This window comes from Triturus cristatus, chromosome 11 (assembly GCF_964204655.1).
Source record: "Triturus cristatus chromosome 11, aTriCri1.1, whole genome shotgun sequence".
NCBI lineage: Eukaryota > Metazoa > Chordata > Amphibia > Caudata > Salamandridae > Triturus > Triturus cristatus.
In genome coordinates, this window is record NC_140594.1 from 860,540,133 (window position 1) to 860,558,978 (window position 18,846).

At 43.2% G+C, this 18,846-nt stretch overlaps 1 protein-coding gene across 3 annotated transcripts in view; it reads right to left on the bottom strand.

Annotated features, from left to right (window-relative positions):
* GIGYF2 (GRB10 interacting GYF protein 2) overlaps nucleotides 1-18,846 on the bottom strand; it is a 1,663,629-nt gene that overhangs the window by 725,046 nt on the left and 919,737 nt on the right. For all 3 annotated transcript variants that reach the window (XM_085634698.1, XM_085634699.1, XM_085634697.1), the window contains exon 15: nucleotides 8,609-8,772. In XM_085634698.1, the coding sequence (XP_085490824.1) occupies nucleotides 8,609-8,772 (164 nt within the window). The remainder of the gene's footprint in view (nucleotides 1-8,608; nucleotides 8,773-18,846) is intronic.

Below are 18,846 nucleotides of genomic sequence, written 5' to 3' on the forward strand. Positions count from 1 at the left end.
GTCGGCAAGCGCCAGGCTGCGTATAATCCACTATACGTTTTTGCAGCGCATGTATTGTACCCCGGCTAAGTTACGCCGCTTTGGGCTATGAGACACAGATAGCTGCGATAGATGTGGTGGCTCGGGAGCTGGATTCCTGCACCTGGCCTGGGAGTGCCCGAAAGTAATGGAATATTTGGAACAGATATTTGAAGCACTATCCGAAATGACGGCTCAAGCGATGACATGCGACCCCTTAGTTGCGCTCCTAGGCTAAACAAAGCACACAAATGAGGTAGGGGGCGGGCCCCTAAATTTAAGGAATGGTGGGGGATATGGTGTACTGCCAGGATCAGCTCACAATATACGCAGAGACGCTGCCCTGCACCTCTAGACCGAAAGATATCTGGGGTCCTCTCACGCAATATTTGCAGGCCCGTAATGCACACCCTCCCCCGGACAGCCCGGTAGCAGCAGGAAACAGTGGCAGACTCCCCCCCGCCGTAGTATTGCCCTAGGAATTAGGGAGGAGATGACGTTGTATCATTTTGCAAACATGAGGGATGCAAGTGTGTTAGTTGATTCGCCCACACCACATGAGCAGTGATGTACACCTCCTGATAACATCCTTGTACATATGGAACTTTTGTACGGCTGTGGATTATATTGTAATATGTATCGTAGTTGCTATATAAGATTCCTTGAGACTGATGTTGTGACCCCCCTGGATGTGCCTATACATACCATTGGACACTTGAGTACGATACCCACAACTGACGGCACGATCTACTGTATACCTGCATTTGTAAAGCTGTACCTGCTGCTCTGGCTACTCATTGAGCATGTTGTTCTTCTGTGAAAATTATAAATAATTTTTTTTTTTTTTTTAAACATTATTGGGGTGATACCTGCAACCCGGGCAGAGAGTGTGATAGTCCCCATATTCAAAAAAGGTGATTGAGGCAGCGCGAGCTGCTATCGTCCAATATCCCTTCTTGACTCAACATCAAAGGTAATGGGCAGAATGATGTTGGCCAGATTGGAACGCTGGGTAAAGGAAAAAAATGTCCTGTCTGTAGCCCAGTAGGGTTTTAGAAGGGGTATTGGAACGATTGAGCAGTGCATTAATCTCGAGCTGCTGATAGGAAAATACACTCTTGCCAGGGATGGCTCCCTTCACTTTTGTTTTGTTGATTTATCAAGTGCTTTTGACTTGGTAAATCATTCTAAGTTGTGGCAGACGCTTGATGGAATGGGTGTCCCACAGGATATTATCAGCTTTTTATCGCAAATTTATGCTCACCTGCCCTCAAAGATACATTTCGGGGAAAATGGGGAATGTACAAAGCACTTTAGTATTACCCGTGGGATCAGACAAGGGTTGTACCCTTGCTCCAATTTTATCCTCACTTTATATTAATGGCGTGGACTCGTTATTACAGAATCCAAGAGGTGATGCCCCTAAAGTTGGCGAACGGGTTACCCCGGCAGCGGCGTCACTAGGGGGGTGCGGACCGCACGGGTGACACCATCCCATGGGGGTGACACCAATCTGGTTACACTGTTTATAACAAATACTGCAGAGCGTTGCACGCCACGCACGCACCACCTACTAGCATAGTGGAGATGGTGCGATACGCGGCGTGTCAGTTTGTGGGTCCCAGGGCCGTCAATCTTATAGCGCTACCAATGACGGCCCTGGGACCGCCCTCGCGCTGTGCTCTTCTGACGCGCGCCACCACCACGCGGTTAGCCTGAGTGGAGACAGTCTAGACATTGGAGTGCTGCTGGGCGATTTGCAGAACCCCTACGTTAGGGGCCCAGCCCAGCCACCACCACAGTGGAGTCAGAGTCTAAATAAAAGGTAAGATGTCACTGTGACTGTGATAAATATACACGTCACGTGACGGGGCTGTATCCTGATCTGAGTCAGGAGCTCGCCTCTCAGGCCAGGGGCCCCCAGGGTTCAACCCAGCATCGCGGGGGCTAGGGCTGCCCCATTGCCACTTGTAGTTCCAGGTGGAAAAGATGTATTCCTCGTGAGAGGGGGGTAGTGTGAGGGAGTCACCCACTGAGTTCCAGAATGTGTCCTTTAATCAGCGCTTATAAACACATTTGAGGTACAGTCATATTACTTATTACACAAAGCAGCGCTGATGTGTGCGCTCCCGTGGGGCACGTGACCCCATGTACTCACATAGATTAGACAAGTATTTTCTTGTCTTTATTCAAGGTGGAGCCAGTATCCTTGGACAAGGTTTACACGGAGGTAAAGCTCCTCGCCCCTCTCTTCAGGGCCACAGACAGAGACAGGGAGAGAGACAGAGACAGGGAGAGAGACAGATACAGGGAGAGAGACAGATACAGGGAGAGAGACAGATACAGGGAGAGAGACAGATACAGGGAGAGAGACAGAGATAGGGAGAGAGACAGAGACAGGGAGAGAGACAGAGACAGGGAGAGAGACAGAGACAGGGAGAGAGACAGAGACAGGGAGAGAGACAGAGACAGGGAGAGACAGGGAGAGAGACAGAGATAGGGAGAGAGACAGAGACAGGGAGAGAGACAGAGACAGGGAGAGAGACAGAGACAGGGAGAGAGACAGACAGAGACAGACAGAGACAGAGACAGACAGAGACAGAGACAGACAGAGACAGAGACAGGGAGAGAGACAGGGAGAGAGACAGAGATAGGGAGAGAGACAGAGACAGACAGAGACAGAGACAGACAGAGACAGACAGAGATAGGGAGAGAGACAGAGACAGACAGAGACAGACAGAGACAGACAGAGACAGACAGAGACAGAGACAGACAGAGACAGAGAGAGACAGAGACAGAGACAGAGAGAGACAGACAGAGACAGACAGAGACAGAGAGAGACAGAGAGAGACAGACAGAGACAGACAGAGACAGACAGAGACAGACAGAGACAGACAGAGACAGACAGAGACAGACAGAGAGACAGTAAAGAAGCAAGACACGTGAAAAACCGGGGGGCATATTATCAAGAAATATGCCCTTGAGAATTCCAATAGAAGCCCATGTTAACGCCAGAACCTGGGCTTCTATGGGAATTCTCAAATGCATATTATCAAGCCCATTATCGCCGCTTTAGCGGCAGTTTACTGCCGCTAAAGCCGCAAAAATATTATTGCCTTTCTTGATAATATGCCCCCAGGTTTGATGGCAGTACGTGATATCCTGGTGTAGGGTATGGGGTCTTCTGAGAAAGGGATGTCTGGTTTAGGGCATGGTTGGGATCTTCATAGTTTGGGATGTCCTGGTATAGGGCCTTCAGATTGGGGGATGTCCTGGTATGGGGTCTTCTGGTAGGTCCCTGAAGGATGCTTGAAGCAGTTTTATTTATTATATTTAGTGCATTTTTATAAAGCGCGGACATTACCCGCAGGTGTCAGACCGCTGTACAATAGAGCTAGTTACGTTACAAGAGAAAAGTGGTACAAAATAGAACATTACAAAGAAAAACAGGAGACTAAAAATGAAGGGCAAACAAACACAACATCCAACACAGCACACAGGGGTGAGAAATGTACAGGAAAAAATACAAATTTACAATGAAGAACGAACTTCCAAGAGGGGCCTGAGAATGAAAGCCGTGCCAGTAGTCAGTCCTAGAGTCTGCCCTCTCACTACGACGCCTCAGGTGTTGCATCTTGGCTCCTCGATGAGAAGCTGGAGCAAGTCTGACAAGAGGGCCAAGGCAGGTGCGACCTCAGAGGGTGGAGATGCAACACCCGAAGCTTCAGGCCCTCTCTGGAACAGAGATTAAGGGGCAGTTTGGGAATGAATGGTACTTGGCGTCGTAGTGAGAAGAGAAAGCAGAACCCGGGAGAGGGAACAGCTGAAGGAGGAATGAGGAAACTGGGGCGAACTAGAGACAGGGACCCAAGACAGCAGGTATTACTGAAGAGTGGACACGTGACACCAGAAACGAGGTGGCCCTGTGAGCAGAAACCAGAGATCACAGCAAACTGTACCCACAGGCCCTGAGGCAACAACTGCACACCGCCACGGGGGTGCCGAGCTAAGACTGGGACAGGGTGGTGACCGGGAGCAGATCCTCAGGCCAAGAGAAACAGCAAAGAGAACTCGGGGTCGAAGGAAGGGAATGCCAACAGAGACGGCTCATGGACAGAGGAAGAAAGGGGCAAAAGGTGCCAGCTGATGCCACCCAGCAAGGTCCTGGTAGCAGGAACAAGGCACGCACGCAAAGTACAAGACAACATGAAAGGAGAGGAACAAAAATACTGTGAGGCGAGGCCGCTCCAGACAAAGCAAACTGTCATATAAGGCAGTCACTGCAAACAGCACAATATGCTACAAACGCAGTGACAGGGATGCATGCTGAGCATCACAGGAGTGTAGCACCCGTCCCAAACCCCTGCTCGCATGGGCGGTGACATCACGGTGGTCCCCTGGCCCGAGGACAAGACCCTGACTGTGAACCTTACCTCACGCTGATGGGACGCCATTTGCAGCATCATTTGAACGCATTTTTTCCGGTCTGTGAGATAGGGCACCGACTGTGTCCACTGGCGGACTCGGAGCGGAGGAGGTCCATGCGGTAAGTCGTGAGGGGGTGACACCATGAGTTACCCGCACCGGGTGACACCAACCCTAGTGACGCCACTGTACCCCGGTATTATTGTATGCCGATGATGCGGTCCTAATTTCTAGGACAGCAAACGGCCTGCCATTGTTGATGGATAACTTTACCACCTTCATGACGGAAAAACATCTAAAAATTAACTTGAGTAAAACTTTAGTCATGTCATGTGGGAAAAGGAAAATTAGGAATAGAACACATTATATTAATGGTGCATCTATAGAGAGGACTTCTACCTTTTCGTATTTGGGGATTCTTTTTAATAGTAAGGGAACATGAAATTCTCATAAATTTATGTAAACTGAAATTTGTGAGATCTGTCGAGGCCATATTCAGATTTTCACAAATAATTGGTAGAAAACCAGTACAGGAATTTTTTTAAAATTATATGAGTCGAAGTGTATTACTGGGGCCTGTTACGGAGGAGCCCTGTGGGGAATGGCAGATACCTCCCCATTACAAACTCTGGAAAACCTTTTTTTTTAAGAAGATTGTTATCAGTACCAACCTCTACTGCCACTATTATATTGCATAGGGAGACTGATACACTGTATGTAAATGACTTGATCAGTACAACCGCTCTAACCTTGTGGCATCGTATTTGGACTAGGGAGGAGACATTTTACGAGGGATATTATTTTGGACTGTCTCCCTCAGGATCATTGTAAGAAAATAACATGGTTAAATCATATTTGTGGTCTTTTAAACAAATGTAATGTAGCCACGAATCTCAAGACCAATGGAGGACATCCAAAATGTTTGTAAAAAAGAACTAAAAAAGAGGCTTTCTAACGCCAGTGCTTCATCAAGGGGGGTTGCCTCGAGCACAAAATCAAGTATAACCTTCTATCTTGAAGGACCCTCAGAAGTGGGCATCCAGCTGTATCTTATTTTTATAACTAACATACAACACAGATTTTATTTAACTAGACTATGGCTGAACACGCTCCACTACCAGGTTGCATTCCCAAAGATGGGTAAGTGGAGTGCAAACTTATCAAAATGCCCGTGTGATGGTGGATCTCTTCAGACTACCATCCATTTTTTACTTTTCTGTAATTTTTATAGACTTTAGAAAAGCCTTTTTAAGCCCCCTTTTTATTGCTAACAATCTGTACTCTTAAAACTGCTTTTAATCAAATCCGAAACTTGCAAAATGTATTAACTTGTAATGCAGTAATTTGGCTTTATAGTGTTGGCCATTAAACAAAGAAAGGTCCTTACCTATTTGGAAAATTTGAATTATGAAACTGACTAAATCATATTTTGTTTAGCTGTATTTTTTAATGTAAAAATATTGGGTTATAAAATGCCTTTAACTTTTTTGAATAATCGTATATAAATGTATCTTGGTGTATGATGTATCGCTTTTTACATTATAGTATGCTTTTATGGACATTTTTAATGTACCGAATAAAGCCTGATTTGATTTTCTTTGCATTTCTGCCTTAAAAATGTAAGACGATTTGTAAAAAAAAAGTCATTTTGAAAAATGACCTCCAATTCACTTGCTTGTATGTGTACCCATAATTTTAGAGACATGCAAAAAACACTGCTTCGTAACTCTATATTTTGTTCCCATTTCGGAAATATATTTGTTTCCTTGGTACCTATTTTTTACTCTTTATATTATACCAAATGAACTGCAAGATACCCGGTACACAGTGAAAAATCACTGCATGACGCAGCTCAGTTATTCGCTCGGGGTTCCTCAGGTTCTTGGTGAACCTGTATCCCCACAACCGGAATGGTCCAGGTGGATGCAGCGGTATTTTGCTTTAAAAACTCTATCCTACTTAGAGGTTACAGGTGAAAACGTTGGCACAAATGGCTGTTTTTTCCAACTCAATTGCAATATTTTCTATTTTCAACTGTTAGTTTCTATGAAAAAACCTTGAAGGATCTACACAAATGCCCCTTTGCTGAATTCAGAATTTCGTCTACTTTTCAGAAAGGTATAGCTTTTCGGGATCCATTATTGGCTTGACACCCATTTCCACCATTAACTGGAAGGAGATTGAAATCACAAAAAATAGGAAGAATAGGCTGTGTCTCAGTAAAATGCCAAAACTGTATAGAACATTTTGGTTTTCTGACAAAAGTCTGTCTGTCCCTTGAAGCTGAGAAGATGGTGATTTCAGCACCAAACCATTTGTTGATGCCATTTACAGGGAAAAAACAGACGCTTTCTTTGGAAGCAATTTCTTCCCATTTTTTCAACAAAAAATGTATTGTATTCTGTCTAATTTCTGGGCCCCTCCAAGGTAATCCACAAACCCGGGGTACCTTTAGAATCCTCAGGGTTTTGAGAAAAAAGGGTGCACATTTGATGTTCACAAAGTTACAGAGACCTAAGCGCGAACATCCCCAAATACCCCCCAAAAAAGAAGGCTTAGCGGGCCAGGGGGGGGGGGGGGGGGTGATGAAGACCTAGCTGCTAAAGTGTTAAAATTCCTTTGGAATTTATTGGGGATACAATCACAGTTAAAAACAACTATGATTCAGTCTCGAACACGCAGTCACTGAAAGTTGCTAGCTACAGTTATGCAACAATCCATTACTTAGGTCTTCTGCCATGAGCAAAACACCCATTTGCAGATGGTACTGGGAATAGGAAATACAGAAAGACTTAAATATAGCTGGCAATACCACTTAAGACATGCATTGCATACTATAACGGGCAGTGAATGTGAATATATATTTATCTATATCTTTCGCCCAAGAGGAGCAAAAGTGGTTAGAGAAATTAACTGATTAATATGGAAATCTGAGACAGCCTTAGGCAAAAAGGACGAATGTGTCCTGATGAATATGCTATTCTGATGTTCACATAGCGTAGTGCCTGAATCTCATTTGACGAGCTGAATTTATAGCTACTAGGAAAGCTAAGTCTCAAGAGATGCTGCACAGAAGCTTTATGAAATTGCTCAGAGAGGGACTTTGAGCCAATAAAAACAAATATGTTTTGTTCTCAAGATTGTATGACATTCTGAACGGTGAAACACTTTAGGTTGCTTAAATAATTCCTTAATTATAGGGAATATGGAAAATGTTTACAAGGAAATCTATTATAAGCTGTAATACTGGCAATAAGTAACTCAATTGAGGATCTGACCTCACTAAATTTAGTAGGTAAGGAAAGAGCACCTCTTCCTGCATTCTACAGCACTGAAGATTTTCTGATGCAGAACTTATTCAATTTTTAAGTTCAAGAGTACTGTATGATCTTTCTGCTTCTTCTAGAATGTTTACGCATTACCTCCATGCACTGTTAAATAAGATTTGGCCAAATTGGATGTGTTTATAAGCGAAGCGATCACGCTAAACAAGTTAAACAGATTTTTTTTGTTGAGTTCCCCAATCTGTTACTAGGAACTGAAAAGTCTTTGTTCCAGAAGTGCTAACAACCCACCCATGAAAAGGTAGCACTGGTGGGGGAACAGAGGCAGGCCCAATAAGAGCAAATTTATTCTTTGTCCACTACCCACAGAACACTTCTGAGAATCCTCCATTCACTCAAATACACCCACACATTAATGAGCAATCACATGATCTGGTGGTGACTTCCAAAGATTAGATACCCTAATAGGAACCAGATGAGCAATTAACAAGTCACTACCATGCAATGCCAAGCACTTAGAAAAAGACTTTGTCCAATATGCATGACAACAATATTTTATTTTCCCTGACAATGTAATGCAACTATTCAACTTGAGAGAAATCAGTTTAGGGAAAACAGGAGAATAATGTTGCTATTAATAACACTGTGGGCAATAAATGTAAAACCTAATAAACAAAAGTAACAAACCAGGATACTCTCCGGTAACCAAACTGCCTCAAGAACCAAAAAGCTGTCACACAGCGATCTAGTCAAGCTTTGGGTAAAAGGTCACAACCTGACGGATATACAAGGGAATGATATCCAATGTTAGTCACTAGTGCAAATATATTCTAGTGTACATATGGCAGTGCCAAATGCAACACTAACTTGTGAAAACTTACCAACAACTGAGGCACAGGCCCAGACGTAAAAGGCACTCTTCCCCACAACTTCATCAGATCTCCGAGGGGTTGGAAGCTATCATCACATGCTCTTCTTACCAACAAGGACATTGTGAAGTAACCTGCTTGGCACCATTCTGCCATCTCTCGATTACTGAAGGGACCTGCAGTGTCAGAAGAAAAAGTATTAAGGCTCAATGATTTGCCCAAACTGGCCATCGTTAGTCTAAGTTTGAAGGGTTTGGTATATACTGCCTCACTCAAACATTGTTCCAAATCCTTGGAGCCCACCTTTCTGGAATAACTGTTCAAACACCCCGATATATTATAATATTTAAAGCACAAATCAGCAGAGGCAGATCAGCATGCAACAAATTCTCTTTTTTAATTAATGCTACAAAAAAGCTTTACAGTGCTTGATTCCAAAACAGGTCCAAATGTATAAGCTGATGCATTCGTATTATCAAAGGCACAAAGTCAGTTATTGGTTAAAAAATAAATATAACTGCAGCCTCTTCACATTAATTCGATATACAGTCAACATGTTTCATACCAAACCCAACAGGACTTCACAGGTCAAACAGGATTACTTTAGAGGCCGTCCCAGAGTCATTGGATAATCATCCAACTGCTCTAGAATTCAGAATTCATTTCCACATCATCAGACATCATCAAGCTCTTAAAGTCCTCAGCAGAGTTTAGAAACCTGAGCCTGATGATTTGAAGATGACTTGAAAAAGAGTATCTGATGACTCCACAAGGTGTGACTATTTCTGATGATTTGAGGGATGACTGAAACTGAGTACCTGATTACTTCACAAGATGCATTGCTAGTGGTGCTTTTAGAATTGTTTGAAAATGACTATTGGATTACTTGACTAGCACCACAGTTTTCTAATTAAAAAGAGTTGTTCATGATAATGAGGATGATTTGTTAATTGCTTCAGGAACATGTCTAACATTTTAGTTTATTTATTTTTAGAGAAGTCAAACGCTTTGGAAGGTTTCAGAATCTCCTTTTTACTGCATAATGAACACCATTTGCACATTACTGCATCTTCAACTCAGCAATTAAACCTACAGTGCACGTGTTAGCGGAGACTTTGATGCTAGAAGGCCAGGATGCTATACAGATAATAAAACCCAAATTCAGTTTATTAGCAAACAGTTGATTTTTATATATGTGAATGTATGATGTATTCAGCATTCTGTCCATCATTTGTTTGCGTAGCACTTTTCACCCTAAGTGGGATGGGTATGCCCAGACGTGGGTCCCTTGCTCACTGTGCCATTGGATTCAAGCTAGCCTGGCTGATGAAGGTTAATACCCAGAAGCCGGTCCCAGGATGCTTGTTTCCGTTCCAGGTAGGACCTGGCTTGGCAGTTCGGTCTGGACTGTTCCCATAAGGGACAGGGTCAAGACTGATTTGCATAAGGTTAGGGCTACACTGGGGTGGCATGCTGAGCAAAAGAAGGATTGATTTAACCCAGATCTCTTGACTGGGGGCGAATGTATGATTTATTCAGCATTCCATCCATCATTTATTTGCGTATCACCTGAATACATAGCCATCATTATTTCTTGGAGACCGCTGCATGTTTTGTGCAATGCTCTCTGGTGCTTGCCATTAAAGTAATTTTGTAAAGCATTTGCACAACTGGTTTATGGACTTAAAACAAAGGTGCATATTGGGAGTTGATATTTGCCTTATTCCTTCTTTACTCAGTTGAAACTGGCAATGTTTTGTGTTGAATACATTTATCTTTTAAGTTGAGCTGTCTGAAATGACCAGGGAGTGGTGGGGGGTAGGCATGGTGTCAAGCAAAGTAATGCAGGCCCAAATGATAAATCAAGGTGAGGCGTTCCTCTTCAACTGGTCTGTCATCAGTTTCACTATGATTTAGCTCACATCTTAGTTGGTCAGTTTTTCGAACTCTAACCTGTTCCAGACATTCAGGTACCATGCTATCCTGAGAGATCTTTTTGTGGCATTGCTTATGTTAAAGTTCTGCACACTTACCATTGATGACATAAGAGAAGATATTGATGTCTGAACTATTTGCATGTCCTTCCTGTGTAGAAGCCTTAATTTACAGGCATCACAGCAAAATGGTGATGTGAGGTAGAGGACATATGCATGTATGTTAACCCCATGTGCTCGAGAGTGAGGAGCCTTGTGTTGGTTAGGTGTGCACTCTGGGCTATTCTCTACCACACAGTGCCTAAGATGATGTGCCGCTCGGAAGTGGAGGCCCCTGGGAGTGCTATTTACAACTGGAGTTTAATACACTTTGCGTTCTATGGCGTATCTTTTACAGAGCTTTACTTTTTATATTGGCCTAGAATGGTCCCAATAGAATAGTTTGTTTTATTTGTATGGTATTGATCCAGCAGCGTACCAACAACAGATTTTCCACTACCATATACTCACCTGGGCCCATAAACACACAAATTGAGTAAACCACTGGAGTCAAGTTTGTAATTTTCACAATTTTTAGGATTAGTTATTTCTTACCCCTACCTAAAATTTCACTGATCAAAAGGTTCTTTCCTCTGGTCAATGAACCATTAGTTTAACTAGTTGATGGTGATAATTAACATAATTCTAACTTTCTATACCTTAAAGTAAATAACCACAAACTCAGGAAAGTTTTAAATCTTTATCTAAATTAAATGCATAGTGAACCACTTCAAAAATACAGTACAGTCACCATCATTCATAGGAGAAAAAATGTAATTGATTAATCATCAAACTTATACTACGGACTCATACAATGATCAATGCTCAGAAAGGGAGAGGACAGAGAGAAAAGGACATCTGCAAATAACGCGAAATTATAATTACCAAGAATGGCTGGTAAGGGTCCCCCAGGAGAGGTCAGGAGACAAAGACTTCAGGACAGGATTCAGGACAGGATAGATGACCTCTCTAGAATACCAACGGTTGAGCCACACCCCTCTCTGACACTCTTCCTCCTCGAGATTCTTCCGCGATCTTCTTATCTAACCCAATTAAATTAGGATAGAAGGTTCTGCATTCGACTTCTTCATCAACATCTTCCAGAACCTCTTCCAGCAACAGCATCTCCCTCTACACAGACAGCATTGCGAGCTCTGCTAACTTACTAAAGCTATCTTAATTATACCTTTCTTTCTTCATGTACCACCTACTAAAGTTTCAATATCGTAAAAATACGAGATTTAATTGGTTGGGCAAAGGGGGGGAAGATCATCACACCATGCTTACATGTCATCTAAGTCAGTTCATCTATTATTCGCAAATCCATCCCCTTAATTTTTATTCAAAATGTTAGTTCACACACGCCTTCACATTTTATTTGCAAACAAATTTTTATACAGTCTGAATGTGAGTCCACATCGTTGAACTTTTCACCATCCGTTCCCAGGGTACATCACTTGCGACCTTGGCTCCCGTTCAACATCCAAGTCATCATTCCGGGTTAACTTTCAGTGGACATGCGCAGTCTTGCTTTTACTCAGTTTACTTCAGTTATACAAGAGAGGCCCAAATACGCACTAGTGACAAAGTCAGAAAGACAAATATTAATTTCACAAATAAATTGGTTGCACTGTATACCACCCACCTCTACTCTATTCCCCTTTACTTATTAATACTTTCCCCGCATTAGCATTAGTAAAATAGCTTGTTTTTCATTTAAGCTAATCAGATGCCATGCACGCAAGTCTTCAAGACTCCATTTTAGTGTCTTCTGCGCATGCACTAGAATTTCCCTCTAAGCGATAGCTCGCCATAATGCGTAGATGCAGTTGACACTTGCTCGATAAAGATTTCCCATTTAAAGCATTTTAGTCTTTCGTTCATGTTATCAACGTTAGGAAACACATAAGCAAGCTTCACTAACCCGCGTAATCATGTGGTGCGCATTAGTCGAACACAAAACTTTCAACAAAGTCTCTTGTCTACAAGTCCTTGCTCTATCAATCCCCTCTCTGATGGCATTTTGAGCCATCACAAAATTACCCATCCTTCTCAGATGCCAACTTTCACCATTTCTCATTCTCCTCCTTTTCTTTCTTAGTTTAGCTTTGTTTTCTAAATCTTTCATCTATTTGTATATCCTTCCTTTCATCTCCTCCATTTGTATCTCCTTGTATTCCCTCTTTCTTTTCTTTACTTTCCCATTCACTTGATATTGTCTTCCTTTTCCTTTGTTTCTGCAACATTTACACCAAATCATTATTGCTAAAACTATTATCGTTATACCAACTATTGAAAGAATTATTTGACCTAAAATACTTTTCCCTAAATCCGAAAACCAAATACCTATTGAAGAAATACTCTTTGTTAGTCTCTCCCATACACTGTCAACCTCCAGTGGTTTCAAATCTTCATGAAGTTTTGTAATATTCTCAATATACCCTCTAATTTCCTCACTATTATCAGGAATGTAAGTGCAACAATGTTGAACTTTCAGCATTCTACAGACTCCGCCCTCTTTAGCTAAAAAAATATCAAGCGCAAGTCTATTTTGTAAAACCATAGACCTAATCGCAACCATTTCTGTATTTAACATCAAGAAACCCCCAGCAGTATCAGTCGAGAGACGATCAACTACTGTCGACAATTTACAAATCGTATGTGAATTCAGAATGACTCCCACTGAAGGTATCAATGCACCAAATATATCACCTACTATTTCTAAAAAACAAGCTCTTTCTCCGCGTTAGTCCTTTAGTGTTTTCATTGCTTCCAGTGATTCTTTTTACACGATACATTTTCGGAAATACTATCCCAAAGTAGCAGCTTCCATACCACCGTGCAGGCAACTTAAAATTAGCATTATTCCCACACACATAGTAAACCCCAGGAAATACCGGATCGGTTCCCCCTTTTAGTCCCTAATCTCCCAAAATTAGTAAGTTATGTTCACATTACCTGGAACCAATAAATACATTATTATAATCTGTCTTTAACCTATGGAGGCAGGTTTTTCCTTTCTTCACAAAATCCAGGGACATCGCAGCATGAGCCTTGCTAGTTGCATAAATTCCCTCTTTCCCGGCCCATGGTAGTACATGCGTTTTCTGTTCAGCAGCTTTCTTTTGAAAATCCTGTCTCCTTCCCTCTACTAAATTCAAAAACACTTTCTCTTCTTCACGTAATATACATGTCAAATTATTCTTGTGTGCCTTGACGATATCTATTTATTTCGTTAAGAAAAAATCACCCATGAACAGTGCATCTTGACTACTAGGTACTGGATTCATATTCTTTCGAATAGGAAGCTCTGGAAATATTACATCTAAGTTTCAAAAATTATACTGAAGTTTTCCCGTTGCATAGAATAAACTTGCAAGAACACTACATGATATACCATATGTTATGGGTAAATGGTAATATGCAACTCCCTCTGATATGGACGCTGGTAATTTCATACAGACTTAATCACTTATCACCATTGTATCTACATATTGAAATAACAATTGTGTAAAATCATTTAAAGACGTGTCATTATCTAATACTGTGTGACGAAAATCTGTCTCATCGGCTGCTTCTAATTTTACTCTATCAGCCTTTTATTGTAGCTGCTTTCTCATTAGTAACTGTATAATTCTTATTTGTTATCATCAATAAAGGCACTGCTACTGTTAGTAATAATTATACTGAGATTTCTAATAAAATACTACATAAGCAAGCTCTACAATATCTTCGTTTTAAACTGTTTCGGTTGCTCAGTGACTACATTTTTCGCCATTTTAATTAGAGAATATATTTTCTCTTCTTTCTTTCTTCACTTGGAAACTCACTCTTGTTTTTAAGGTGGTCTCAATTTTCTTTCATCAATCTGTGCAGCATCTACTTCGTCTGATTCCTTACTCAAGTCTAAATTCTCAAATTCTTCTAATATTACATAGATCCACTCAGGGGCCTTGTATTTATTGTTTACAATTCTCAGTTGTGGGCCTCTTCGTGTATTTCTTGCAGTTGACTGTTTAGACTGAGTTTGACTAGTAACCTCATTCACTTGCTCTGGTCTTTCGTTTGTTTTTCTCAGATAGTATCTCAGTCTTTTCACTCCACTCGGCCAGTTATCACCCTTTATGACCCTTTTAACCTGAAGTGCACTTTCACCCTCTTTGCCTTGTTCTGACGTTCTTTTATTTTGAATATGTCTAGGCACAATCTGTTGTTGTTCTTCTGAATCACTCTCTACCTGTTCCTGCTCAGGTCTTATTGTTATTTCATCTGCCCGAACCTGTTCTTCTTCCACAATCTGGTCCTGTTCAGGTCTTACTTCAATTTGTTCTTCTGTTGCCTGAACGTGTTCTTTTCATGTATGTCCCTGCTCAGGTCTTTGAATAGTTATGTTTGTTTTTGCCCGAGTATATTCTTCTTTCCCTGTCTTGTCCTGCTCAGGGTCTCGAGTAGCTTTAGTCACTTCTTCCTGAGCACGTTCTTCTACACCTATCTGATCCTCACTACTTTTCTGTCTCTCTAATCTGGTTCTTCTTGTTTGAATAACAACTTCAGGTATGTCAATTACTGGTTGTAAGAAAGTGGCTGTGTATATACTGTTCCCAAATAGGTACAGTGTGCACAGAGTCCACAGTCCCCAGAGGTTTGGCAGAGGCTAAAGTTAGATATAGCCTTACTCTCTAAAGTGGTAGCTTCGTCGAGCAGTAAGGCAGTATCAGAGGACAGTATAAAGCATTTGTTGTACACACTCAGTCAGCAAATGGTCTCACACACTCAAGAACTGAACTCTAGGCCAATTGTTTTTGTATACAAATATATAGTTTTATTTTAGAACCTACAATAGGTATCAAAATATACTTTATGAGAATGAGATGCTTTAGATAAATACTTTTCAATAGGCAATAGACTTTTGAATGTAACAGTTACAGTGGTTGCAATAGGCAACACAATTTCAAACACAATAATACATTGAGATCAATGGGAATTTCTAGTTAAATGCAATTAGTTACTTTAAGGATGACTTTTCTAACCACAGGACTGGATCCTGGATTCAGTCCTGGAACATTTCCTGTAAACAATTGAGTAAAAGCGTTTTTGTTACAGTTGTGATTTTTAAGCAACATTTTTGTATTTTTTAAAGTTGACACTTAGAAACGTTTTCACATACAATCACCAATTTTATCCTAAGGGAGGAAATTAACTTAGCAGGTAAGTGGGGTTATGGTTACTTTTTCTAACTCAGTGGTGGATCCTGGATCCAGCACTGGTGCATCACCTGTAAACAGTTGAAAGAATGTGTTTTGGTTATACAGGCGATTTTTAACGAATATTTGTAAGTTTGTAAAATCGGCACTTGGAAACTTTTTCAGCAAAAACCAGGCAATGTTATCCTATGGAAGGAAATTCAAATTATAGGTAAAGTATGTTCTGGTTACTTTTGTAATCCAGTGCTGGGCTCCTAGGTTCAGCACTGGGACATCTATCTAAAACAGGTAAGCAATTACGTTTTCACAGTTAGTGCGATTTTTAAAGAATATTTGTAGTTTGCAAAAATAGACACAAGAAATTTCACAGAAAAATAGTCAATGGTTTCCTATGGAAGAAAATTGTGTTAGAGGTAAGTATGGTTGTAATCACTTTTCAGGGCCAGTGCTGGGCACCAAGATCCAGCACTGGGATCTCTCCCGATAGCAGGTGAGTAAATTCGTTTTTGTAATTCGGCTGATTTTAGAGGAATATTTTAAAGTTTAAAAACGCAACAGAATTTCCAAGTGAAACCAGTCAATGTTACCCTATGGAAGAAAAGAGAGTTATCGGCTTTTGGGTAAGTACTCGACTGGCAGAGTTAAGGTTCTGGGCATAGACTCCGGGGTCTCCCAGGGTCAGGTAAGTACAGTTGTTACACCCTCAGCGGCACAGGGGCAGCCGGGTGCAGAGTGAGTAAGGCCCAATGTTATCCTATGGGAGGCAGGGGGCCTTTGGTTGGTGGCTGCTGGCTAGCAGGCCACGCGGCTGTGGGAGCTGGGCTTCTGATCTCTTACTCAGGGCAAGTGGGGAAGTAGATTAGAGTAGAGGTTGCACTGCCAGGTGCACTCGGGCGGCTGGGTGCAGGGTGCTTTTGAGCCGTCGGGCGCTCAATGGATTAGCTCAAGAGCGAACAAAGGCTGCAAGCTCGGGGACGAAGATTCTTCAGGTGCGACCACCACTTCGAGAGGTAAGTTGGGTAGTTGGAGAATAGGTAGGCACCCAGGAGTTGGCACAGGGGGCCGCCGGGTGCAGGGGTGCCTTTTGGTGTCGGGAAATCTTACCCTCTGCTGGTCGTGGTTGGAGGGGTCCCTGGTTCGGAGGCTGCAGGCGTCGTCGGGAGCGTCGAGGTGGGCCCTTGGGTGCTGGATTCGGGGTCACAGTTGCCGGGGGGATGTCCTCGTGGTCTTTGTTAATTCCGGCACAGGCCAGGCTTGGCGGGTGCATAGTGTGCAGGGATCGCGGTTCCTGGCTGATGCCAGGGGTCAGTTACTTGCTTTGAGCAGTACCACTGCTTGTGGGAGTCCCTGGTAGTTAGAGTCACAAGGCAGTCAGGTCCTCCGGGGTTTCTGAGGTTGGTGACCACTGGAAATACTGGGGTTTAGCAGGAGCAGGTTCGAGGGTCGACAGGTCAGTAGGGCAGGGGCCAAATCAGTTGGTGTCTTCCTCTTGTTAGCAGCTGCACAGCAGGTCTTCTTGTTTCTTGATCTTCTTGCTTGTTTCGGAATCTGGATCTAAGGAAGGAAGGTTTAGGGTGCCCCTAAATACTAAATTTAGGGGCGTTACAGGTAGGTAAAGGGCAGGGACCAATGGGCCCCCTCCCTGGGGTGGGTACACCCCCATCCTGCCACTCTCCTGTGGGAGGGGGGGCAATAGTCTAGTCCTAATAGAGCAGTAGCCTAGTCCTGATTGGGCAGGGCGTCCCATCTTCAAGATGGCAAGAGCCCGGAGATGTGCTTCACCTCACCTCCCCCACCTGAGGGGTGGGATAGGCAGAGGCTGGCACACTCCCTTTCCTTCCTTGGGGTTTCCGGGCAGTCTTTCCGCCAGAGTGGGAGTCAGAACCGGTAGGGGCCAGTTGCGGAGTACAGCAAGTGGCCTGGAGAAGCTCACAAAGGCGGCATGCCTTTAAACTTCCCCTGCCCATCCTGGGGAAGAGACCTAGCACCTCGCCCAGGATGTGGATAGTTGCAGGCCCAGGAGAGCAGATGGCTCTCTACCCAGGGGTCCAGCAACATGTCTGCTGTGTGGCAGCCTAGGCAGCCCCTCAGACAAGACGTGGATTGTAGATTAGGTTCAGGGGGCATAACTAAGATGCCCTCTGTCGTGCATTGTACATTAAATCCCACACTGGCATCAGTGCGGGTTTAATGTGCTGAGAAGTTTGATACCAAACTTCTCAGTCTTCAGTGTTGTCATCATGGTGCTGTGGAGTTCGGGTTGACGATCTCCCAGCACCATATACTCAGATGCAGCACTCCACTTACAGTGCCCAGGAATGGACCGGGGTACTGTAGGGGCACAGGGCTCATGCACCTGTACCCACACCACTGGCATAGGGCACCCAGCTAGAGGGGTGGCTGATATATGCCAGGGCAGTGTGTGTTGTGGGCATGGCACACAGGGATGTGTGCCATGTCGAATCTCTGTTTTGTTCTGCACCCAGACACTCAGCCTGCAAGGGCAGTGTGTGTGCGTCAGGGTACAGGGCCTTTAAGGGTGGGACAATAAGTGCTGCAGTCCTTAGGGGCCTTCTCTGGTCACAAGGCCCTGGGTACCTAGTGTGCCATTTACCAGGGGCTGACATGTGGCCAGAGATGCCAATTGGGTTTAGGCTTCAACACAGTTATAGGGAAGGAACATAGGCCCTGGGTACATGATTGGCAGGAGCCCAGGGCTTACTCAAAGTACATCAGCAATTCAGCAAAAAGTGGGGGCATACCATGCAAGAAAGATGGCACTTTCTCACACTGGTGTCCATCCCACCTGACTTGTGCTCGGTTGTTCCTCGTCTATCACTTCAGAATCTATCACTCTAGATTCTCCAACTTCACAACCTTTAGCTGTCTCAACTGGTTCAATCAGTTGCTGTTCATCTCCAGTAGGGCCTGGAAATTGTTTTGTATGACTGGCATGTATCCAATTGGGTAAACCTGCTCACTTCACTGCCGTTGCAGTGACCAGTATGACTTGACATGGCTTATCCCACCTGGGTGCCCAGTCTCCAGGATTCAAATCATGCGCCTGTGTTGG